The following is a 16698-nucleotide window of genomic DNA, read 5'->3' on the forward strand; positions in this document are numbered from 1 at the left end:
TCTGCAAAATGATATGAATTTTATTATTTATTGTATTAAATTACAAAAACAAAGCCACAAGGTTATCCGTGTCTTTCCATTCATTGTACCACCCACAGCTAAATACATATCAAGAAATAAATAGTAAACGAAATCTAAAGTAGCAGTAAACGCATGAAAGTAACGACTATCAATCAAAGTGGCGTAGTTAGTGGTTTCTGACAAAAACTAGATAAGTGAGCATTCGTTAATCGGAACGGAAAAGATATTCGCTATCTCTTACTTTCGGTTTTCCTTTTCTAAATGCTTTTTAATTTGCGTATTACTCCGATAAGTGTGTAGCTTGTGTGCTATTTGATAGTAGGTAGGTACTGGTTGTACCTACGGGAAAAGGTAAAAAAAAATTGGATTGTATTGGAGTATTTAGGACCTGTAGTACCTTTACCTATCTTTATTTTAATAAATACCTGTGTATAATAATTGCCTAGGTATATTTTGTACTTTCATTTTATTTCTGTATTCCGGTAAGTTGAATGTAGGTAAATAATGTAGCAAAACAAAAGAAGCTTGAAACCAACAAGCCTGTTTTAAATACAGTAGACGGTTTGAAGTAGAACTTACATAAACCTAATTGTCATTTTATTATAATGAGTTTACAAACTATACTGTGGTGGTACTTACCTGTTCATTTGGCCCCAAGTAAAATTTAAAATATATTAAATTCGAGATAACATAATAATATGAAGAACTTTTCAAATGCATAAGTACCTTTGTCTGTCCATCTGATACGGATTCACGATTAGACATAACGGATTTTTTCTGGGGTGGGCTGAATAATTTACTTACTTATATTTACGTCCTAGGTACGTATGTAGGTATAGGTATTCCTTTATATCGGTGTGGGTACATACTTATCACGGGACACTAAACTATGTATTAAAAACGGACTAAGAAATAATCTTGCAATAAGTCATTCATAAAAATAAAATATTTTTCTGTTGACATTCTCATTACGATTCGCTGCAAGTCTTGGCTTACAGCATCCATTACTCAGGATACACACACAATGGACTCGGCCACGATACACTTGTCACGTAATAAACGTCAAGTGAAAAAGTTTCATGAGAACAACTATCAGTCAGTTGGCAAGGAAAGCCGCCACATACAACTTCCAGGATTTTTTAAGCATAGCATTTAAGCTTAAGGTTGCTATATAAACCATTGAGGGATTGGTCCTCCTGTTAAATAGTAATTACTCATTGGTCAACTTAAAATTTACCTTTACATGTCTAAGTGCGTTAATCTTTTAAATTATCCCATCATAAAAAAATAACTTAATATGACTTGACACTCGAAGCACGATAGGTAGCCTCCTAAGTGCTTAAACGGTCAGCGACATCATAGGTGCGACGGCTTTACGTGGTTTTGAACCGAGGAATTCAGGGATCAAAGTCAGTTTACTTATTTATAGGCACTACAAATTTTAATTAGGTATCTACACGTCGGTATTTAAAAATTTTATTTAACTATAGGCGATTTTGGAAAAAAAACACCTTTTATTTACAATGTTATCTAGTTCGTAGCCCTCAAGAGTAAATTCCTGGTTTTCAATTAAGGAAATGCTTAGCAAATTAAGTTATTCAGTTGTCTCATAAAGAGTAATTTATCGCCTTACCTACCTATGTAGGTACCTACTGTAACTAAAACCACAATTAAAGTGGTGGGTTGCTTATAATCATGGGAGAAAAGGCTGTGAAACAACATTTACCTAACAAATAATTTATTTTGATGATAAATGATTGATTAAAATAGTGAGCTACATTTTAGTTGTGGTGCAAGAAAATATCTTTAAATTATGTAGATGTGATTTATTATTATTTGTTACATTTTTGTAATCCTTTGCAATATCATTAATGATATTATTTTATTTTCGTAAAATGCGTCATATTACTTGTTTTTAAATAGACATTGTAGCCCACCATAGCAAATCAAAATAAATAATTAATAGAAGAGTACGTAGCAATTCCAATACACAAAGTAGTCGAAAACGTAAGAAATCAGGTTAAAACTTCTGAAAACTGGTTGAAATTAACGCGGTTGTTATATTTTCCAGCTTTATAGCTTGCACAGAATATATGCTTAAGATGTAAGCATACGCGATGGGAACGCGAAGCGAAGCTAAATCGGCAAAATGACAGATCGTGACATTTAGATTTGACATTTTCATAGTCATCGTTCTTTGCGGCTTGGCTTGCTGCAAATTGGAAATAAAACACTATTTTTCATTAAATAACTCGTATTCAAGACTTTATTCAAAATGGTAAGTCACATGATTATCTAAATGTATGATAATAAGCATTTTATTCACAATACATTTTGTTCAAAATAGTTTGATTGGATTGTGCCTTGTCATTTCGCCCGGAACACAAATCTTTGTAATTCTGAGTGAATATGTCGATTACTCTTCTGTAATATTCAACCAGACTTGTAAATGGGACTTTACTTGAAAAGTTAACTGTCTATAATTAGTGTAATTACTTTTTGTTTAATTTTTTGTTTTAATATAACCTATTTACAAACTTTCTGACAAATATTCTAATCCAAGCGACAGAAACAAGATTATTAAGTACTCTTAAATTTTAGAAGCTTTCTTTGTTTCAAGAGTAATTTTTATAATATAAAGTAACACACTTTCAATCCAATGACATTATTTATTTTACCTTTTAATCCAAGTAACAAATTCCTCCTTCAAAGTATAAGTAATTACATTAGTATCCAGAAAGTTAAAGAAAATACGGACCTTATAACTACTTCTATCCTTAAATTAAATGTTAATAAGTGTAAATTGTACACAAAATTATCAATAACCAAAATTATAAAACATTTCAATGCTTACGTTTTCAGTTCAGAAACCAGTACGACAGTGACGTCACAGTATGGAGTCCCCAAGGTCGTCTTCATCAAGTAGAATATGCCATGGAGGCAGTAAAGCTTGGCTCAGCAACAGTAGGTTTGAAGAACAGGCAGTTTGCGGTACTTATTGCTTTGAAACGGGCTGTGAGTGAGTTGTCCGCTTATCAGAAGAAGATCATCCCTATTGATGAACATATTGGCATCTCTATCTCTGGTCTGACTGCTGATGCAAGGATGTTGAGGTAGGTTCTGAATTGTAAGCCTTTTATTGTTAATTTATTTTTATTATTTATTATATTACTATAATAAATGAATATCTTTGGATAACTGTCACATAGTTATTTGTTTTCAAACTAAGAAGAGCTTGCATTAGGAACTAGTACCTAATAAACATACTACATACACATGTATTACTCTATTCTCACAAAGCATTAAGACTGCACACCCTTTCCCTGAGGTCTCACCAGTAATTAATACAACTGCTGATCACAAGACCTTTGGTTAAGTTCTAAAGGGCCAATATTTTTTTCCAATTGTTGCTAATTTCTTGACAATAAAAGTGACAATGGCACAAGGAACCACTGTATGTATATTTTAAAACCGTTAGTTAACTAATAGGACTTTATTTAATGTTGGTTTATATATTTATGATAAATCTTTAAATTCCAGCCGTTTCATGCGTACTGAGTGTTTGAACCACCGCTATGCTCACGACGCTCCCATGCCAGTCGGCAGGCTCATCGGACTTGTTGGCAACAAGATGCAGATCTGTACACAGAGATACGACAAAAGACCGCTTGGTGTCGGCCTGCTGGTTGCTGGCTATGATGTAAGTATCTTGAGAGTTATATTATACAGTCTTTGTGGACAAAAAAGTAAAATGTCTCACTGCTGGGCCAGGATCTCCTGTAATGAGGGGGTTTCAGGACTGGCAAAGTGCAGTTTGGGACCTGTGCATACCTTCAAAAACTGTTTTAAAGAACTCAGACACAGGCATGCAAGGTTGCATCATGCAGTGTTTTCTTTCACCATTGGACAAAGTGATTATTGTATGTAATACACACATAAATTTGCAAAGTCCTTACTGTGTTGCCTTGGGTTGACACCATCAACCACTTGGGTCAAAGGCACGAACATACTGCACGGCCGGCTAGCAAACATAAGTATCTATACTAATATTATAAAGCTGAAGAGTTTGTTTGTTTGTTTGAACATGCTAATCTCAGGATCTACTGGTCTGATTTGAATTCTATCAGTGTTAGATAGTCCATTTATTGAGGAAGGCTATAGGCTATATATCATTACGCTACGACCAAAAGGAGCAGAGTAGCAATAAAAAATGTTACTAAAACGGGGATTATTTTTACCCATTCTCTCTTATGTGACGCAAGCGAAGTTGCGCGGGTCAGCTAGTATAAGTATGTTTATCAGTTATTTGGTTACCACAGTACAAGCTCTGCAGGCTTAGCCATAATACAAACGTATTTTATCTATTCTATTTCTACGAACGCTATCGCTTTAGCGCTGGCGATTGTAGAAATCGATAAGTTGGTAGCCATATTGACACAGTTACGTCGATCGTTCGTTCTACACGATCGATAGAAAAAATCTTGTTTCTACTCTATGGTTAGCGATCTATGAAACGTCAAAGTCAAATATTCTATTTTCAAAACATTGTGCGCGGGTGAAGTTTGAAAAGTTTCATTTGTTTATAAAGTGAAGATATCAAAAAATGTGAGTGAAATAATCAATAATCTACTTATTTTATTAATTGATGATAATTTTATAATATGGAAGCAAGTGATAATGTGATTTCAAACAATGTTTGTACAAAATGAATAATATCACCCATATCGTAAAATAATGGGTGATGTTATTCATTTTGTAGGACAGAACCTAGATCACGAGCTAGTGCAGAACAGTTTGCGACTTTACTGGAATTTATGGAAAGGTACGTACCTAAATAATTAGTATTTACATAATTATGTTGCTGGTCTCAGAAACTTAAAATACGTTCAGAATTTGTAACATAAACAATGACGTGATACCCAATTGGTACTTGATTAAAGGTTGTTGTATTCATGCATTTGATAAATGAATAAGTCTTTGTTGTTCTAAAATAATGAATTGTTGTTTTAGTCATGGTGACATAGCGAGGCCCCAACAAGGTGCTCAGGGGAGAATAAGGGCTGAGCAATTATGGCAGGAGCTTGGAGAACTCCTGAATGCTGTTGGTTCAGGAGTTATTAAGACCATAGATAAATGGAAGAAAGTAAGATTATTATTTAAACCATACTCATTAAACTTTGATATAAAAAAGGTTTGATTAATTGGTTACCATCTATTTTCAGATCACTCATATGCATTTTGGTGAATGTGATGTTACTACTGCATATAGAATAATATTAACAAAATATTATATTTAGGTTTGGACAGATTGGAAAGCCAAAACAAAGAAGAAAGCTTTGGCTATCCGTCGCCATGCAGATGGTACTGGTGGTGGCCCAAGCAGCAAACAAACCCTCACACCGACAGAACAGAGGATACTGTCAATAATGGGTTTGAATGCTGTTGTTGGCCAACAAGAAATTGATGAAAGAGGATTTGATGTGGGTTATTTTTTATACATGGGATAATGCATTTCATGTTTCTTCTAAAATAAATTATTTCTGCAACTGTTTTCATACACAGGTATTACCACAGCAAGTAAATATACCACCAGATAACAGTGCCACACAAGCATTTTCTCAAACGGTACCGGAAGACATAGTTATTGATTTTGTTCCATCATTTTCTGTAGAAGGTAATTATGGCTTTATTTTATTTGGATTTGGTTTTTTTTGTAAAGTGAACTACTAGAATCACCTACTGATATGAATGATGGGGTGGATTAAAGTACATAAATCCTCAATCAGTTACTATCCATTTATATTTTCTGATGAAGAAATAATTTAAATAGTTGTATAGATTATTCAATACAAACATATCTTTCCTCCATATATCATTATTATAGAAAAAGCATGTGTAAACCTAAAATATAATAATTACTTACCTATTGAAAAATTTTATAAAGAATTTAATATTTTAATGTAAAATAACATGAGTGTAACTAATATATATAACTTAATATTTTTCAGGAGAAAATTCAGCCTTAATTCAAATACCACCTCCTTCACAATTATCACACCTCTCTCCATCACAAGTCAATCCTTCACCACCCAACCCAACAACTGATCACCACATTATATCCCCGGTCGCGACATCACCAATCCCGTCCACTTCGCGAGGAATAGCACGACGACGACGTCTTGCGACATCCCCCGCGCCTGTGCCATCGCCCACCACATCTACGCCGCGTCGGCGAAGACTACTTCGAGCCCGAACGCGTAGAATACGGACACCCTTCGACCGAGCCACCAGTGAATTTGTGGACGTCGAGCATCGTCGACTGGACCTCGAGGAAATTCGAGAGCGCCACAAGTACTCGACAAAGACAGAATCCCTCCGCTTAGAGGCCCGTAGAATTGAAATATACGAAAAATTTATACCAGTACTTGAAAATTTAACTAGAGCGATAAATAATATGACCCAAAACCGAACATTTTCATTACCTTCCACAGATATTTTGCCTTAAAATCTAATTTAATGATGTTATTAATATATTCGATTTAAGGCAACATATCTGTGACTAGCTGACCCGCGCAACTTCGCTTGCGTCACATAAGAGAGAATGGGTCAAATTTTTCCCCGTATCCGTAACATTTTTCACTGGTACTCTGTTCCTATTGGTAGTAGCGTGATGATATATAGCCTATAACCTTCCTCGATAAATGGACTATCTAACACTGAAAGAATTTTTCAAATTGGACCAGTAGTTCCTGAGATTAGCGCGTTCAAACAAACAAACAAACAAACAAACAAACAAACAAACAAACAAACAAACAAACAAACAAACAAACTCTTCAGCTTTATAATATTAGTATAGATGTTTTCTTTTCTTTTATTTTAATTCTATGTATCTAATAGGTTTTTTTTTTATATTTGAAGAAGATTGAGAGATTAAAAATATATCTCAAATGAAGAGATAATAAGATCTCTTCATTCAAGATAAAAGACTGTTATCAATCTTGTGTCAAAATCGAAAAAAAAACTAATCCTGTTAACAGTTATAATAAAATTAAAAGAATGATAGTGAAATCACTGGGTATTTTATTTATGACATACAAAGCACTAATATTTCAGTGAAATTATAAAAAAAATGTTTGCTTAAATATAATTGACAATAAATTAAAAATTATATTCTATTAACTAAACAATTAAGCATGGCTCTGCCTTGAATCACCTCATTCTGGGTACCAATAGAGTTGGAGATGGAAGGTGGTAAAATGTCATCTCCTTCCTCAGGCAGCAATAAAAGTGGTTGTGGTGGTGGTAAACCAGCTTTAATAGTAATGTTGTGTAGCACACAACAAGCCATTGTGATTTTGCTAGCTGCCTTAGGATGATAATGTAATACTCTATCTCGGAGCAGACATCTCCACCGCGCTTTGAGCAATCCAAAACAGCGCTCAATGCAGTTTCGTGCTTGCACATGCCTCTGTGTGTACATTCCCTCTCTTGATCCTTGAACTGCATTAAGAATAGGAGTCATAAGCCAAGGGCGCTGTGGATATCCAGAGTCACCTGAAAATTATAGTATTTTTATAGAATAAAAAATGAATACTCCCCTAAGTGCTCATTGACTTGCGGGCACGGTGGCGGGCGCGGTCGCGAAATATCAAACATATGGCGTAGTTCCAAGTGTTCACGTACAAACCGTTCGCGCGGTCTAAGTAGCGGGCGAGCTAGCGGTGTCGCGCGCGGCCCGCGCGGCGCGCTCGCGGCAATATCAAACGCGTGAAGACGTTCGTGTGTGTTCACGTCGAACTAGCGGTGGCGGGCGCAATTCACTCGCGAAGTCAAGTAAGTTCAACCAGTTTGAGCCAAACGCCCGCCTGGCGGCCAACGTGAACACAAATCGCCACGTCCCCGCGCTCGCGACCGCCACCGCGCCCGCGAGTTTCAACGTGAACAAGCACTTACTTATCTCCGCTCTCTTATATGCAATTATGTATTACCTAGTAACCATACATGTTCATTATTTTGGTGTAGTCCACGCATGTAGGATTCTACTCTACTTGAAGCCCATATGTGTGAATCATGAGTGGCTCCACCAAACTTGGCATTCACACTCATTATTCTTAGATTACTGTCACAGATCTGAAAAACAACAAGTTATTAGCTAATGGTTTCACATTTATCTTTGAATATTTAAAGAAAAATAATATTACCATTTGAACATTCAAAGAATGAAATCCTTTTCTGTTGTAAAACAGGTGTTCTTCCTCTTTGGGTTTCACTAAAGCAACATGTGTGCAGTCTATGCACCCAATTACACCAGGCAGGCCAAACTTTCGTTGGAATCTAAAAAAAAAATTGAAATGAATATACCTAATTATGTATTACTTATGTACATATATAATTGTAGATAAAAATGTCACATTCTCCTGTTTAATGAATGATCTCTCTTGAATTGTTTTTGGAAATACAATCCATTTCGCCATCATAGCTTGGTGGTTCAATGCATCAACAACTTCTTTGATGCAGCGACTAGTTGTTCGCTGAGGAAGATGTTGTGTCATGCCAACAATTCTTTGATAGGATCCAGTGGCCAAAAAACTAAGAGTACACAGCACCTAAAAAGCCAAACCAAGTTATCATTTATACAAAGTAAACTATGAAACAATTTGTTATAGGTAGGTAGGTACCTACCCTAATAATTTAAGTGTGTGCATAATTTGAGAGAATATCTTACCTTAACTTCCACTGGAATCATGTTGGACCCTTTCAAAGTTGTTTTTCTTTTTAGTTCTTCTACAAGAGCTCTAAAAGTAACTTTATTTAATCTAAATCTTTGTATAAATGCAGTGTCCGACAACTCTTCAATTGTTTCCATGGACTGACGATATAAGTTCCTTTTTTGTCGTTTTAATAGTACTTCTTCATTATGGGCACACCACAGCATATTTAATGTATGCATTTTTAATACGAAAATTTAAAATCAGCAAATAACCAACAAGACTTGAAAGCGCTTCCTAGTCGTGGAACAGCTGATTCAAAAGTCGCCATTTTTTTTGCGATTACACCGAGGTTTGGGCGATCGCTTAGTTATCGATCACTACTTTAGAAATCTTTGCGTTAGCGATTGTCAAAAGTGTAATATGGCTACCATTTATATGGGATTGTCGATTCAACTTGTAGAATAGAAAACGTTCCTTTCTACTATCGTTAACGAATCGTCAATTTGTAATTTTGGCTACCAATTTTCTATTCATTTGTTCTGACCACGTGACTTAACGAAGTAGAAAGCCAATTCCCATACATTTTGATAGATTTCTATAGCGATAACGATTGTAGATAGTGAATATGGCTAAGCCTGCTGTATAGTTTGAAATCAAATAACCGTGTGTGAGTTGTCAATAATATGTGATATTTAATTACAATTTCAGGACCAAGGCCCCCACATCTACCAGACATGTCCCTCAGCGAACTACTTCGACTGTCGTGCGATGGCCATCGGCGCTCGTTCTCAGTCTGCCCGCACGTACTTGGAGAAGCATCTAACAAGTTTCATTGACTGCGACCTTCAAGAGCTGGTGGCTCACGGCCTCCGTGCATTGAGAGATACACTGCCTAATGAAGTTGATTTGAATACTAAGGTAAGAATTCCCAAATGGATTTTGACTATATACATTGTTTTGCTTGGTGCGGTCAGTAGTGAAGGACCGCTGATTATAACTGGGTTTGACTCCCAAATCGGACATATTACTATTGGTCTTCCTAATTAATTCTTGAATATTTCTCTAAAGTAGCTCAGTTATCATGCCAAGTTAATGGCTAACATTAGTGGCGAAACATTGATGTATACAACGTGCCGCTCCAATGGTTTATTTCCTTCAACCTATGGGTAGGGTTAGGGCTTATAAACATGTAACAAACAAAAAAATAACAGTTGATTATGTACAGCCTGTGGAAATTTGTTAACACGTTCGCTGCCCCCGACGCGTATGTGCGTTTCGTAAAACGCACATACGCGTCGGGGGCAGCGAACGTGTTAAAAAAGTTAATTGTTGTGTCGGTAATTAATAATAATAATGCAAATTGTTGTACTTTACATGACTAAGGACCCCTAGCCCTACCCATACGTTGAAGAAAATAAGCCATTTGAGCGGCACGTTGTATACACTTCTACTTACACCATCGGGTAAACATGTGTGACGTTTGTTATGTTTGACTTACAAAGTATGTTTTAATCGTTGGGTACCTACAGAGAATCATAAATATTCGTTTCTACAGAACGTGTCAATTGCCATCGTGGGCCCGAAGACTCCGCTGCGTATTAGCGATGAGGAGGAGTTGACTCGTTACTTGGCGCTGGTGGAGGGCGAGGAGAGGCGCGGCGGCAGCAGCTCGGCCACTGGTGACGCAGCCCCGCCACAGGACCGTGACGCGGGGGACGAGCGGGAACCACAGCCGGGCGTGAGTGTATACAAAATCTATACTTAATATTATAAAGCTGAAGAGTTTGTTTATTTGTTTGTTTGAACGCGCTAACCTCAGGAACTACTGGTCCAATTTGAAAAATTTTTCAGTGTTAGATAGCCCATTTATCGAGGAAGGCTATAGGCTATATATCATCACGCTACGACCAATAGGAGCAGAGTCCCAGTAAAAAATGTTACAAAAACGGGGAAACTTTTGACCCATTCTCTCTTATATGACGCAAGCGAAGTTGCGCGAGTCAGCTAGTAAATTATAAACATATGATTTGTCAACGTGCACCGTGTACGGACACGCTCACACAAAATATAGAAACCCAAAACAAATGATTGGGAACATTACACACAGGCTGAACGATAAATAAATAAAAATTAAGGACATCTATAGAAAGAGCATTTAATTATTCAAGATTAAATGAATACAAAGAAGGTGTGGTGCACATCGTCACTGTAGGTCTCCGCTCACGCTTGGCATCTGTCACAGACCTCTCATCATCTGGCTTTAGTATTATTATTGGCAAGTCGTCAACATCAGCGACATAAGCCCACTTTCTATACAGACTCTTAGCCAATTCTTTCGTGTCGCTCCAACGGTATGTGTTTGGATAAGTGACTCTCCTCTCAAAGCTCATTGTAGTGTAGGGAATCTCGACTGTTGCTGTAACCACACGTTTCGTTCCTTTCTCATTAAACACTTCACCGGCTTTCTTAGATTCTAGTGCAGCGGTTAAGAACGTATGCCATCTCGGACGATAATAATCCCGGACCACCTCCGCCCACTGCTTACACGCATAGTCGGAAATTTCACCCTTCGGTCCCCATAATGTGATCTGATTTCTAGCGTTCATCTCGTACAAATACCTCTCGTCATCATTCGTTCCAATATCACGAGCTTGTGCGAACGAATTCGCACGAAAATAATCACTTTCCTCCAGTATCGACGACATATCGTCCAATGCGCTGAGAAAACGATTGATGGAACTTTCGAAGACGAATCTGTTATTAAATCGGTCGCCGACCACGTTGATATAAAGTTGCTCGGCTCTGTACTGCAACGCTTGTCTAGTGACATCCACTACATCATATCTGTAACCTTCCGTATTACACATTGTGTCGTTGATAAAAACTAGTTTCTCGAAAGCCTGATATAAGTCGTAGCTGCTGTACCAGGCCCAAGGTTTTATTCTGAAGCTAGGTTTCATGGTTACAACATATTTCCCTCTAATTCTGTTTAATCCGTTAAAACTGTAAACACTTTTAAGTAAATACTTCCACGCCTCGGCACCTGCATCACATCCGTATCGTCTCCGAGCGTAGTCCGCCGCCCACGCCTCCAGGTCCTGGACGGGAAACTTGCGCCACGCAGACTCCAACATCAAGTCATACACCACATAGTTCTGATTGATACCTTCAGGAGTGAGTCCTACACCGATCATAGTGCTGTTCTCACGAGTTCTAACTTCGTAGACGTCTCTGTTTATAGTCACCATGTTGCCGAACATTCCCAGAGTGCCGCCAAAATTGTGCAACATGCACCAAATGAAAGGTTGTCCGAAGTACATTTGGTAGAGATTATATTGTGGCCACTGTTCTGACTGTAGGTCTAGTATCAACATTCTGCCGCTAGGTACTGCGTTTATAAAAGCCTGTACTCTAGTCAGTGGCCATATTAAGGGGTCGTGAACAAACATCCAATTTTGTAGCAGCCACACTGCATCTTCATCGAAATCTGACAAAGTAGAATATATTGCTGCAGCTGTATCTTGAGCGAAGGGCGTAGAAAAACCTTTCAATGTTACCTCATTAAACGGATCTGCTGTGTAAATGTGAACACCTGTCATTTTCACTTCTCTAAGAAACTTTTTACCAATCTCTTTAAACAATGGATCGTTGGGGTCTATGAAGTAGTCGCAACAATACTCAGTGTTGAATTTATTCCATTGAGTGACTTTATGGAACTTACTGTCAGGATACTGTCTTAAAAATGCTACCGGTACGTGTCCATTGAACGCAGGTAGCACAGGGACAATGCCCAACTTCAACATGGCGTCAATAACAGTCATTTGTATTTGTGTTTGTAAGTCATGCCACGATTGAGGTAGCGGGCCGCCCCAGCCGTGAACGTTTCCCATTCTCAGCCAAGCTAAAAATGCTGGTCCGGTTGAATACTGGTTTATTTCTTCATCTGTCAAGCCAATCGATTGATAGATTTTCTTCCAAATTGCTTCTTGAGCGACTGGCGCCAACGACAAGTTGATACCATTCAACGCCATCCACTCCAAGTGGTCCATCCATTGTTCAGGTCGCCACCACACGAAGCTGTAGGACGCGGTGCACACATTCTGATAGTACCGGAACCTGTCGTTAGCTGTCACTGTTTCGTCCACGTCCGGGAGCACGTCAGGAATACGGACATTCTTGGTTTGCCACTCGATTTGACTGTTGCAGTACTTCTTGAGATAGTAATTGAAGCCCCACACGGCCGCTACTCCAGTGCTCGCTTTTATGTACAATTTGGTTTCCAAAGTTTTTAAAGAGAAGCTGTCTTTGTTATCTTTGAACCACAGTGGATCAATTTCCACGATCAGATTATCTCGGTTGATATATTTGGTTATTATTTCAATGGCCGCTTGTTTTTGAACTTGCGTCGGTGTAACAGTTTGTAGTTTTGTCGGGTCTAAGTATTTGAGGTTAAGTGCCGACGTGTAGATCGCTCCTATAAGGAGGAGTAGTGCAACGGACTGCCTCATAGTGAGGCTAAAGTCTCACTGACGGGCGCGATAATTCTAAAATACATACCGGCTGCATGTAGTAGTGATGAATGAAAACCAGCTGTTTGAAATAACGTCTAGTAATTTTTTTTTTGCAAGCACCTCATCTCTGTCAACATATTCCTTATTATAAAGATATGAGAATGATATGAATACGACATTTTTTATGTCTTACGCAGTTCGTAGTAATAATTATAGTTTTTGAATTATTTTAGTGAATATGTCCGTTTTTTTTTTAAATTAATATTTATATTTTAGCCGCAGTTAAAATAATAAAATGATGAATAAAAATCCGAAAAAGCTAAAAAGCCGTAGATTTTACGTAGTAATTCTGTAAAAAGTCGGGTGGCCTCCCGTGTCCCCCGGCCGCCATCTTGGAAAAAGGAGTTGGGGCCAGGGAACAAGGGTAACCCTATAAACTACACATAAAAAAAATAAAATCGCGTACTCTGAAAAACGTAAGCCAAACCTGGAAGATCTAACATTTCATTGGACAATAGAGATTTCTGAGTGTTTCTGACATGTAACAGACGTTTCTGAGTACAATCGTTAGACGTTTAACAAAACATCTGATTTAAAACTTTGTCTGCTACATTGTGTTGACGGTTCAATTGACCCTTGCTCCATGTCGCTTGATAAATAAATGATGGAGATGTAATTTGTTGAATAATATTATCTAATCTGTTTCTTGTGACCTCTTCACATCATTTCACTTGTCACTGTTTTTATACATTACTAGCCGACCCGCGCAACTTCGCTTGCATCACATAAGAGAGAATGGGTCGTAATTTTCCCCGTTTTTGTAACATTTTTTTGCTGATATTCTGCTGCTATTGGTCATAGAGAGATTTTATATAGCGTAGTGTAATATTCTTCCAATTCGCACCAGTAGTTCTTAAGATTAGCGCGTTTAACCAAACAAACAAACTTTACAATTTTATAATATAATATTAGTATAGATAACTGGAGAATGAAATAAAAAGTAATTATTTTTTGAAGGTCAAGTTATTAATATCGCTGACGCGACACTAATATCGCTCATTCGGGGAAAAACCATTTTGTTTGTCATGTAATTTATTGGTTCGGGACTTTACTTCGCCAGCGTGGGGGACTCAAGGCCTAACCCCTCCTTTTTTCCCTTGCCAAACAGAGAGACTGCAATGCATTTAAAGAAAATGCTGACCTCTGTCGTGGACAAAGTGCTATTGGTCTTTTTTTCACATACCTACTAGTTTTAATAACAATATTAGTTTGGTAATTAGTAATCGATATATGGCAATAGGCTCACCCTCAATTACATCGAACTAACATTGTACCTCTAAAAGGCGAAACACGGTTGTATTTCTTACACCACTTCCGATTACGAGGTTGACGTTTTGAAACTGGTGATAAAGTGTCTTATCTATCTATCTACCTATAAATCTATTTAATTGTATGGTTAGTGGTCAACCTGGTGTCAAAGTTGTTCAAGCCGCCCGAAAGGTCTTTGACATGGCTTAACGACTGTTATCTTAATTGACAACAACCGGAACCGACTTTACGTGCCCTGCGAAGCACGGAGACGCTCAGTTCAAATACCACTATGCGGTCACCCATCTATAGAATGACCGCGCCATCGGTTGCTTAACCCACAAATCGTTTACCGTCCGGTGAGCACAGCTGGCCATGAGCTCCTAAATTCGAGCTGTTTACAGCAAAAAGTCCAAATATCAGCTTTATCGATTGACCTCGAACCCCAAGCTGTTAGGACTCAAGACTATTTACGGTCATTCACTCCAAATTACATTAAACTCGAGTGCATGTCCTCGTAAGATTGCAGAAATAGTATTATCACAAAATATCGCTTTGGTTTCGTCAAATATTTGAGTTTTTCGAAAAGATTAATTTCTTACGCGATTTTAATTAATTAGAAATTAGATAATTATGGTTTTCAAACTTACGTTATGACACTCAGTGTTATGACTCTCTCTCATGCTACTCATCTGCTATGAAATCTACACATCAAAGTTAGCCTACCCCTGTGACACCTGGCAATTTCATGTCGGCAACTACTTGTTTCTTAATAATCATTCGTCGAATTGATCGATGATCGAAGTTGGTCTGTACACTTACCCTCTTATTCATTAACACACTATAAACCTATTTTAGTTAAAAAGCTACTATAATATGTTTTCTCTCTTTCATTTCGCTAAGGAGTGAAAGAAACAAAACACTTTATAAGCCTTTCAAAACTTCATATATTTTTATGAATAAGAGGATTAATTTCTTTCGATGACATATGTAAAAACAAAGATCAATAATTATATCGACTCCCAATACTTTCATAATGTTTAATAGGCGAAAAACTAAATGTAACACTTTTTCCCAGGTGGCGATGGACACAGAATAAACCATGAGCGTCTCCAGGGTTTAGACGGCGATGACGTCACACACGACGAGGACTCCAGCCCCGACCATCGCCAACACCGAAACCCTTCCGTTTCTGAAGATCTTGGAACTTCAAGTTCCATCGACCTTCTGTTCTTCAAAGACTAGCCTTGGCCAGTGTTTTGATGAACCATTAGTTTAACGATACGTTGCTTTACTTACTAACGCCATCTATTGTTGCGATACTGAAACACGGTGTGTTTTTGGCTGTTCGTGTTTTGTTCTCTTTTCCCTAGATGGCGACACATTGAGATAAAAGTTGTCTTTTGCACCTAGGACTAAACTTCTGTTTTTTACAGTTAAATACTTAGCAACTTGACGTTATTCGTGTTTATCTGAACACTGGCCAAGGCTAACAAAAGGAATGATGTACGCATTTTATTATTTTTTTCAATTTATTCAATAAAGAATTCGCTTTACTAATCCTGAGTATCACTACTTCAAAAATGTTTTAGAAGTTCCAACACTATATAAATCGTGCTTAATACAATCGTCTCAAGGAACAGGCGCTTTATCAATACTATTTCTTGTTGAAGATACTTTAGAAATAATGTTTATTTCGCCCCGGATATTCAATAACTTCAAGCTAATTTCATCAAAATCGGTTCAGCAGTTTAGCCGTGAAAGCGTTACACACATTTAAACTATTATAATTTTTAAAAAAATCTTATTCAATCCGTGGGCAGCCAGCAATTATTAATTTAGCCGTCACTTGTTGTTCGCAAGTAAAATTTTATGACTTCATAACATAAGGCCATCAAATTGTCAAAAGCAAAATGGATCGTTTATACTGTTGAAGTCAAATGAATTTGACCCATCGGACGATTTAATACACTGAATGTTGAAAGCAAACTTTGTATTGGGCATTTCACTCAGTACCTACCCACCTATAGAAAAAAAAAACAATATTTTGATATAGTAAGAAATAACTTTATACAATAAGTATGTTGTACGTATGCGTTGATTTAAGTTCGGAAAACCATATTTTCTTGACACACGTATATTCGAGT

The 16698-nt window shown here is 37.4% G+C and overlaps 3 protein-coding genes across 4 annotated transcripts; 2 read left to right on the forward strand and 1 right to left on the reverse strand.

The window, feature by feature from the left end:
- The first annotated feature begins 2163 nt into the window (after positions 1–2163).
- Positions 2164–16111, forward strand: Prosalpha6 (Proteasome alpha6 subunit). The gene is made up of 6 exons (XM_076125717.1): positions 2164–2299; positions 2884–3134; positions 3562–3721; positions 9441–9650; positions 10288–10470; positions 15630–16111. Exons 1-6 carry the CDS (start codon positions 2297–2299, stop codon positions 15648–15650), a joined length of 828 nt encoding a protein of 275 aa, XP_075981832.1. The 5' UTR covers positions 2164–2296; the 3' UTR covers positions 15651–16111.
- On the forward strand, positions 3729–7085 carry LOC142980389 (uncharacterized). Of its 2 annotated transcripts, XM_076125716.1 has the most exons (5): positions 3729–4843; positions 5032–5164; positions 5319–5501; positions 5584–5695; positions 6030–7085. In XM_076125716.1, exons 1-5 carry the CDS (start codon positions 4836–4838, stop codon positions 6524–6526), a joined length of 933 nt encoding a protein of 310 aa, XP_075981831.1. In that variant the 5' UTR covers positions 3729–4835; the 3' UTR covers positions 6527–7085. The 2 variants fall into 2 exon arrangements, with proteins under 2 accessions (XP_075981831.1, XP_075981830.1); XM_076125715.1 differs by lacking the exon at positions 3729–4843 and having other exon boundaries at positions 4866–5164.
- LOC142980387 (alpha-N-acetylglucosaminidase-like) lies at positions 10872–13267 on the reverse strand. Its single transcript, XM_076125714.1, has one exon. The coding sequence runs from the start codon at positions 13238–13240 to the stop codon at positions 10892–10894; it is 2349 nt and encodes a 782-aa protein (XP_075981829.1). The 5' UTR covers positions 13241–13267; the 3' UTR covers positions 10872–10891.
- Positions 16112–16698: the final 587 nt, after the last annotated feature.

The sequence above is a fragment of the Anticarsia gemmatalis genome, chromosome 18, assembly GCF_050436995.1.
Source record: "Anticarsia gemmatalis isolate Benzon Research Colony breed Stoneville strain chromosome 18, ilAntGemm2 primary, whole genome shotgun sequence".
Taxonomy (NCBI): Eukaryota; Metazoa; Arthropoda; class Insecta; order Lepidoptera; family Erebidae; genus Anticarsia; species Anticarsia gemmatalis.